This window comes from Lolium rigidum, chromosome 1 (assembly GCF_022539505.1).
Source record: "Lolium rigidum isolate FL_2022 chromosome 1, APGP_CSIRO_Lrig_0.1, whole genome shotgun sequence".
Taxonomy (NCBI): Eukaryota; Viridiplantae; Streptophyta; class Magnoliopsida; order Poales; family Poaceae; genus Lolium; species Lolium rigidum.
The window spans coordinates 351,965,302-351,974,428 of NC_061508.1; the positions used below are offsets into that span (position 1 = coordinate 351,965,302).

The 9,127-nt window shown below is 42.5% G+C and overlaps 1 protein-coding gene across 1 annotated transcript; it reads left to right on the forward strand.

Annotated features, from left to right (window-relative positions):
* Window positions 1–2,679: 2,679 nt before the first annotated feature.
* On the forward strand, window positions 2,680–8,835 carry LOC124665176 (DNA (cytosine-5)-methyltransferase CMT1-like). Its single transcript, XM_047202581.1, has 21 exons — window positions 2,680–3,159; window positions 3,296–3,342; window positions 3,460–3,568; window positions 4,804–4,911; window positions 4,983–5,117; window positions 5,222–5,321; window positions 5,559–5,767; window positions 5,856–5,921; window positions 6,004–6,237; window positions 6,421–6,479; window positions 6,552–6,618; window positions 6,693–7,022; window positions 7,096–7,167; window positions 7,249–7,335; window positions 7,438–7,525; window positions 7,737–7,855; window positions 7,930–8,034; window positions 8,112–8,155; window positions 8,231–8,300; window positions 8,387–8,490; window positions 8,631–8,835. Exons 1-21 carry the CDS (start codon window positions 2,680–2,682, stop codon window positions 8,833–8,835), a joined length of 2,838 nt encoding a protein of 945 aa, XP_047058537.1.
* Window positions 8,836–9,127: the final 292 nt, after the last annotated feature.

Below are 9,127 nucleotides of genomic sequence, written 5' to 3' on the forward strand. Positions count from 1 at the left end.
GCCTTTGCATCATTGGCAAGGCTACAAGATCAAGTCAGATCTATTCTTATCAATTTAAAATTATCCAACAAGGGACAACCAGATCCACCAATAAAAATCTAATCCTGTAAAATTATCTCTAGTTGCTCATCAGCAACTAGTTCATATTCAAGAAACAAGCAAATCATCACTGTTATCCAGATCATATATACACTTGATTGAGTCATCACCATAAACAGCCACTATTAATTAACATGTCACGAGAACTTACATAGGGTCCAAGAATAATTTCCAGGCCAATCAAGTATTACTCTAGCAGTAGCAAATCCACTAGCAGGTAACAAGCTCACATAAACAACCAGTAGTTTAATAATAGCATAATATAGATAGGCAGCAGCCAATTGATTTAAGCCAACAAACTGAAGCACTTAAAAATTAAAATATATCACTCGCAGTGGTTTAACAATAAACTATCCACCACACTAGATCAAACCAGTATATCCAGTTCATCAAATGGATGAACCAAGACAACCACAAACAAATATCATGCTAGCAGCATAAGTCTCTAATCATGGACATTAGTATAAATATAAAGCACGGATCATTAGAGACATAGCTACACATACTGGGATGATCCTCTCATCCAAGTTAAGGCCTTGGATCAAGCACAAGGCACTGGATTATCTAACTGTAGTATCATATGATGATCACCATTGACATATAGCAATTAGTTCAAACACCCGCAAGTTCTTGACAAACAAATTCATAGCCATAGAGAATACAGAGAGAGAGGGTGAGTGGGGAAGTTAGCTCACCATGTTGTAGAGGTGCAGACGAGATCGATGCCGGGGTTGCGTCCGCCACACCGTCTAACCGGCGTCGAGGATGAAATAATCACCAACAGCACAACACCATTCCCCACCAGTGAATCACCACCAGTACACGGACGCCGAGGTTGCGGTCAAAGACGTCGTCCGGCCGGCGTCGAGGATGCATTAGTCACCACCAACACCACACCGCTCCACTAGTACAAGAACACCGCAACACCACACCACCAATTCACCGTCATCACAGCAGGCTGGCCGCAGCGGCGGAAACACGTCGACGATCGAGCCATCCGTGGGCTAGGGTTGCCGTGAGGCACGCGTGCGGGAAATGGGAGGCGCTGAGGCAGCGGTAGATGGTAGGGAGGTCCATGGTGAAGCCACGCCGGGGAGCAGCGTCGGAGGAGGAGGCTGGGGATGGCCAAATCGGCCGGCAATAGCTAGGTTTCCGGGGTCGTGGGCGAGAGACCTGGGCCATAAGAAACAAATCAAACAAGGCGGCTGGTAGAGCTCGTCGAGGAGAGCAAAATCCCTATCACAATGGTACCGGGGTTGGCCGGGAACGGCCGGGGGTGGGCGGCGACGCCGCAGAGGCTTGGTGGTCCCAAGAGAGAGAGGTGTGGGTCGAGTGCGTGCTTGTGTGCGAGAGAGGTGAGAGTGAGAGAGAGTCGGGTCGCGGTTTGACCCAAACCAGAGTGGGCCGGTCTGGTCCAGCCAGACTAGCTGGGCCAGCCCATTGAGCCATTTATCCATATTTTTCTTCTTTCTTTCTTTTTCCTAGGAAATTTTATCATCTGAAATAAATTAAATAACAACCAATAAATAAAAGTGAGTAACAGAAAATCACCTGTATAATAATATAAATACAAATACATTAACAATTAAAGGAACAATAATTTGAATTTTCCTTTAAATTTTAAAAGACTAATTTTAAATCTTAAGCTATTAAGACCTAAATACTAAACATATAATTTTCTTGTTTCTATTCTTCGCATAAAGAAAATATTAAATAATACTATGCATTAAAATACCAGTATAAAACAACAAATGTTTCTTGATGATTATGTTTAATCATATGAAAATCCTAATTGATCATTACTTCAACTATTAATTAAAAGCCTAAACCGAAATCACTTTCTACGCACATATAATGTCGAGATGTACACGTCAATCTTTTGTTCGAATTTTTTTGAGATTTTGAACTACGCTTAAAATACATTTCATAATATGGGAGCATGTCAAAACGGCTTGTCTAAAAAAAGGGTGCAGATAGGTGGGCTCTATGTTCCCATCCGCATTCGGTGCTTGCTGAAACGGTGTTATGTGAGGCCGGTTGTTTCTTCAAAAAAAAGAAGGTCCTTAACTACAATTCCTAGCCTTAGTTATTGTGATTTGTTTCCAACTATAATTCCTTAACTACAATTCCTTGCTGTAACTCAACACGGATGGCAACAAATCGTAACGATCACAATAGTAATTGAGAATCGGTCTACGCCCAAGGCCCAATCAATCCACCATGCATCCAGGATCGAGCTTTCGAAATTCAAACCGCGCGCCTCAGTTAATTGCGCGCCTACGTACGTCGTGATCTTTTTCCTTCGATCTTCATCACTCCGCAAAACGGCAACTCCGAAATCGGAAGAGATTTCGGAACAACCAGGATGCATGCAGGGTAGACGACGACTGCGGCGAGAAAAACGCAGAGGATCGAGGTCGTGCGTGCGCTCGATCTGCACGTCGCCCGCCGCAGCCGCAGCCGCTCTCCTTAAATACTGAACCCCTCCTCCACCCCGCCCACCATCACCACCAGTCCACCACAACCCTGCCAAACCCCGCAAAGCCTCAACCACCGTCGCTCCTCATCTCGTCCGCGACCATGTCATCGCCGGCGCCCGAGAGGAGGCGCTCCACGCGGCAGCGGCCCAAGCTGTCCTACGCCGACGCGGACTCCGACGCCGAGCCCGAGCGCGGTGGAAAGCGCCGCCGCAATGCGGCGGTGAAGCCGGGTACCCGCAAGAGCGGCCCCGCCAAGGGCGAGCCGAAACGGAGGCGGCGCTTGGCGGAGGAGGGTGACGCGCTCGACGACGACGACGACGACATGTGCGCGTCGGAGCCAGACGCGGAGGAGATGCAGATGGCGGAAGAGGAGGAGGAGGCCGCCGCGCTGGAGGCGGCGGAGCGGGCCAAGGCGGGGACGCTTCGCACCATCAGGAGGAAGAGGAGGGTGGCGACGAGGCGGGTGAGCAAGCAGAAGGAGGAGGAGGACGCCTCCGAGGCCGAGGACCACTTCGTCGGCGTCGACCCGATACCAGACGACGAGGCGCGGCGCCGGTGGCCCGAGAGGTACAAACCCAAGGTAATACCTCCATCCATCGTTCCCAGCCTCTCATCGTGCACGTAGATCCTATCCTAGGCATGTTCTTCCATCTTTATAAATTATTATTACGATGGCGCGCTGAAGATAATCACATCTACCTTTATTTTCTTTGCAGGATTCTGACCATCCACAAGTTACTAGTACTAATAAGCGTAAAAAGCGGTATGCATGCACCTGTTTGTGCCACTGTAATTCATACGCCTCAATTTGAGGTGCTTTTTATCTAACACGTACACGCGCGCTAACTGAAACCCTTGTACATGTTGTCTCTGCATGCAGGTCTAATGCGCCGGAGGAGGAAAAGGAGAAGCGTGCTCGGTGCCACTACAGATCTGCTATCGTGGAAGGTGTCAATTTTGATCTGGGCGATGATGTCTACATCCGGCCGGTAAACAACCGTGATCACCTAGCCACTTTCAGGATCGATTGCCATTATGCATTTATCATTTTGCTAGAGCATTCATAAATGCATGGTTCTAGTGTACCTAGATGACTAGTGCAGCTCGTTATGTTAGTTCCTCAAGTCCTTTTTGTTTCGTGCATTGTTGGTGGAAGCATGCAAGTAAACCTAGCCTATACTAATTCTGTACAATGCTGAATTCAGTTTATACCTGTGCTATATTGTGTAGGATAATCACCTCGAAAAAAATTCTTTTTTTTCACCTCGAAAAGATAATGTGTAGGATAAAGATCTGTGTGTAAATCAAGTTCTGAATGTGCTGAACCATAAGAGCCTGGGTGTACACTAGGACCTACCTATTTCTCTGATGGGTTCCTTTTCGCACAGCCCTTCTAGTGTAGTCCACTAGATATTGTCCACTCATTAGAAACTTGCTCTGTGCTCCTCTGCTCTTCATTTGTAATAAGGTCCAGCTTTGGAGGAGCTCCTCTGCACTGCACACTCATTTTCTCTCTATAGTTGTTATGCTATTTTTTTTTTGCGGGGAAGCTTGTTATGCTAATTGCTCAAATTTCAGATAGGAGTTATGGAATAATGCTGAATTGAAATGTTTATTTCTAGAGTATAAGAAAAACAAAATATTCTTTTAAACGAGGGTATTCGTGCGTGTATGTCAGCTCAGGATCAGCCTCATGAAAATCTTAAAGTCCTTTCTGTTTCGTGCACTGTTGGTACACGCATGCAAGTAACCAGCAGGTTCCTAGCTTGTAATAATTCTGTACTGTACTATACAATGCTAAATTCAGTGTATGCCTGTGCTATACTGTTTTCGATCATGAGAATAAAGATTATGTGTGTAAATCGAGTTTCAGTGTGCTGAACCTTCAAGCATAGTTGGACACTAGGACTACATATTTCTCTGCTGGGTTCCTTTTCGCACAGCCCTTCTAGTCTACTCCACTAGATATTGTTCTCTCATTAGAAACTTCCTCTGTGCTCCTCTGCACACTCATTTTCTCTCATCAGTTGTTAAATTTTACTGTCTTCTGTGTTATTTAGCTTTCTAAGAAATGCCCTGAATGTTTTTGCACTGTTTTCGTTTCTTTTGTGCAGACCATTGAGGGTCAAATATTCTAGTTTACTCTTCTGCATTTTATCTTGTTGGGTCGCTCTACTTCAACCAACAATGGTAATCATGTTATTGTTGTTTTGAGTGGCTGCAGGCTGGTGATGGCAAGGATGATTACATTGGAAGGATTACCGAAATTTTCCAAGAAATTGAACGTGGATCATATTTCTGTTGCCGTTGGTTTTACCGTGTGGCTGATACGGTATGTGTCAAGCATGTTGTGTTCTTTTTTTTCTAAATACACTTCAGCTTGTGTCTAAGACCAATTTGCAGGTTATCACATCCAATGTGTGGAACGTTCCTGATCATGAACACGATCATAAGCGTGTTTTCCTTTCAGAGGAAAAGGATGATAACCTGGTTGGGTCAATTATCTCGAAAGTAAATATTACTTATGTTGGCCCAAACGTAAGTGTTTCACTCATTCTTTCAATTTAATGAATGTGTGCTACATATTACCTCCCATTTTTCTGCTTATTTTTACACTTTGCTTTATGGTGAAACAACTGCAGTTGACACAACCAGAAAAAGCTGAGCTTATATCAAAGTGTGATTTGTATTATGATATGGCGTATTCAGTGGCATATTCCACATTTGCCAATGTGCCACCAGGTAATCATATCTAGTTGTTATTTTGTTTATGTTGCCATCATCATACTTTTCTTTTTGTTGCCTGTATGCAACTTATATTAAAATTAAAATAACATAGAATCGTATGGTCTGAGCATAAAGCGGTACAATACGTTAATTGTTTTGATCATCTGAACTTCAATTGCTAAAGTAAAAATTCATAAATATTGTATACCATGATATTTTCTTCGTGTTTGTTGATGACGTAATCTTTTGTAGAAAATGTTGACCCAGCAGGCAGCGAAACGACATCAGATATTTCTTGTGACAATGTTGACTCTTCTAAGGAAAAACCAGCTGCTGATCTTGTGGTATCACCTGATGCACAAATGGAAACAGCAACACTGCTGGATCTATACTCTGGCTGTGGTGCCATGTCAACCGGGCTTTGCATGGGTGCTCCATTGTCTGGCTTAAAATTGACTACTGTAAGTTTTCTGCTTAGTAGGTTTAGGACTTCCATTGGCCTGAAATTACTGTAATAATTGACAATCTAACTATTATTGTCTTGTGCAGAAATGGGCCGTAGACATGAACAAATATGCTTGCGACAGTCTAAAGCATAACCACCCACGTGCACAGGTACTAACTGCAATTGGCACTAAATCACATTCCTTGTTTCACCACACATGATAGCTTGTATGATTTAACCTCTAATTTGTAGGTACGAAATGAGAAGGCCGAGAATTTTCTTAAACTCCTTCAGGAGTGGGATAGACTTTGTAAGGAATATGATGTCCATAATAGCACTTCTCTACCTCGGACTTCGAATGATGATGAAGATGACGAAAACGGAGTAAATGAATCTCTTTCGGAGGGTACATTTGAGGTTGAGAAGCTTGTTGATATATGCTACGGCGATCCAAATAAAACTAAAATAGATGGCTTGTGTTTTAAGGTACTGCAGGATCTATCGTTAGAGTTTCTATTTCTGTAATTCTATTGGATTTAGCGGTTACTTTTATTCTTTATCTTGTATATTTAGTTATGTACTATATTCGTTAATTTAGAACATTTGTATGTAAAGTTTGGTTGACGATATATATATATATATATATATATATATATATTATTTATATAGGTACGGTGGAAAACATATGATTCTAGTCATGATACCTGGGAGCCCCTTGATGGCCTTAGGTTGGTATCTGCTTCATTACAATCCACTTTATTTTGTTTTTTCAATATATCTTACCCTACTTAACATTTCAGAGATTCTCCGGAAGCTATTAAAGAATTTGTGGAGAGTGGATATAGGGAATCCATTTTACCCTTGCCTGTAAGTACATCCATCCTTCTTCCTTTTGGGATCTTGATCTTGTGCTACCTATTAATGTATTTCTAATTCCAAAGGGCCATGTGGATGTTATTTGTGGTGGTCCCCCCTGCCAGGGAATTAGTGGCTTCAATAGACACCGGAAGCATAAAGATCCGCTGGCAGATGAAAAAAACAAACAGTTGCTTGTGTTCATGGACATTGTCAACTACCTCAGACCTAAATACGTTCTTATGGAGAACGTAGTAGATATTCTGAAGTTTGCAGAGGGATTTCTTGGGCGTTATGCCCTGAGCCGACTTGTCGCCATGCGTTACCAAGCTAGACTTGGAATGATGGTTGCAGGACGGTATGGGCTACCACAGTTTAGGATGCGAGCCTTTCTGTGGGGAGCTCTACCTTCCGTGGTATCTCTCTTTTCATATGCTCTTTTTTTTACCTTGTAACACTATTGCTAAGAATGTTTATATGGTAATGTAGGTACTTCCAAAGTTCCCCCTTCCCACACATGATGCTATTAATCGAGGACAATACGAGCCAACTGAATTCACGGTACGAGAATACATTACTAGCACTATGTTATTATTATTATTACTATTATTATGTCTTGCTAAAATGATGTTCTGTTATCAGCAATGTCTAGTTGCATGTGATGAAAATGAATCTAAGGAATTGGAGAACGCTCTTTGTCTTAGGGACGCCATAGATGATTTACCGAAGGTAGGCACTGACTGTTTTCGTTGTATGCTGGGGTCATTTTAAAGTGCTGCCTGACCATTTGTGAACTTCTATCTCGTTATAAATGATATTGTTTTTCTTCAGGTTGAAAACCATCAACCTAAAGACATTATGGCATATAAAAGTGGACCCAAAACAGATTTACAACGCTATCTCCGTCTCAACCGTAATGGTAAACCCATATTTATGTAATGAGTTTTTAATTCATTTCTTATACCTTTCAAAGAATATGCAGTGTCATGTATTTCTTGTATTTTCAGTCATGTTGGTGGTTCAGTGATGTTACCTTGCCATAGTTTTCAACATTTATTGTGTGTCTTTGCAAGTGAATTTCTTTATTAAGTCTCTATTGTGAGTTACCTTGCTCTGTTATTCATTTTAAGACATGAGGGATGACTCGGTTGGAGATGCCCCTCCAAAGGAATGCCAGCTATTCGATCATCAGCCGCTTCAACTGAATAAGTATGATTATGAAAGAGTGAAGCAGATTCCCAAAAAAAAGGTAAGTTAAGGCTGAACCCGTCATTCTTTTTCTCTACCATAACCTGTAATTTCTAAGCAATTATTGTATTCCAGGGGGGAAACTTCCGCGACTTGAAAGGTGTCAGGGTTGGAAAAAACAAAACCGTTGAGTTTGATCCGAATATTCCTCGTCAATATCTTTCGCCGGGGAAGCCTTTGGTAAACCTGTTGTTGTTTAACCAGTTGTAACAATGTGTATATTACCCATGTTTTAATCACCCTTGCTTCTCCTGTAGGTCCCTAATTATGCTATGAAGTTCTGCAAGGGCAAGTCACTGAAGTAAGCATACTGACTGAATGTGTCGTATTATATTAGTAGAAGACTATCAATAATCCTTGTTGTCTTGCTTTGCAGACCATTTGGACGCCTGTGGTGGGATGAAACCGTCTCGACTGTTGTGACCAGAGCCGAGCCTCACAACCAAGTATGATATTGATAAAACTTTCGGTCCTTGTGTGATTCTTTAACCTGCCAATATATTTTGTTTGATGTCTACTTTTTTGCATGCAGGCTATTTTGCATCCCAAGCAGGACAGAGTTCTGACCGTTCGAGAAAACGCAAGGCTGCAGGGCTTCCCGGATTACTACAGGCTGTCTGGCCCCATAAAACAAAAGTGAGTTGACCTAGTATGTTGAGATCTGACGTAGTGCATCAGATAGAATAGACCATCACTAGATTGGTTTCTGCAAGGACAGTAGATTTGGACCTTCTTTGTTCTCAAGCTTAGTTTTATGTTGTGCATTTTTTACATAGATATATCCAAGTTGGGAATGCTGTCGCTGTTCCCGTTGCCCGAGCCCTGGGGTGTTCACTCGGAGAGGCATACCAGCAGGGTGAATTCAGTGGAGACCAGAGCCCCTTGTTCAAACTGCCTGCGAACTTCATCCCTGTGCCTCAAGCAAGAGTTGCAAGATTGCCTCGAGGATCTTCTGCAGGCGAAGTAGTGGAGGAAGAATAGTTTTTTTGATCAACTGTTGATTTGCATCAATATACTTGCTGTCGAAACATTTGCTAGAACAACTCATTGTCGAGCTCAAGAAAAGGCTGCAACTTGTAGCCAAGTTCGTTTATTTTATCATTTGCTACTATATTCATTCAAACGTTATTATTGAAACGGAATGGTTGGTCTTGTTTATTCTGATTAAATCTGTATGGTGTTACCTATGTTTCTGGCGCACTGCTGCTGCTAGATCGTCCTGAGGCAGCTTTTATGGCTGAATCTGGAACTCTTGCTTTCGTAAGATTTGTGC

Excerpts from the sequence above, each read along its gene's own strand:
- LOC124665176 (XM_047202581.1), top strand. The coding sequence starts at position 2,680 with ATGTCATCGCCGGCGCCCGAGAGGAGGCGCTCCACGCGGCAGCGGCCC. Across the intron at positions 5,322-5,558 it reads ATTTGCCAATGTGCCACCAG|AAAATGTTGACCCAGCAGGC; the intron begins GTAATCATATCT and ends AATCTTTTGTAG. Across the intron at positions 8,301-8,386 it reads GAGCCGAGCCTCACAACCAA|GCTATTTTGCATCCCAAGCA; the intron begins GTATGATATTGA and ends TTTTGCATGCAG.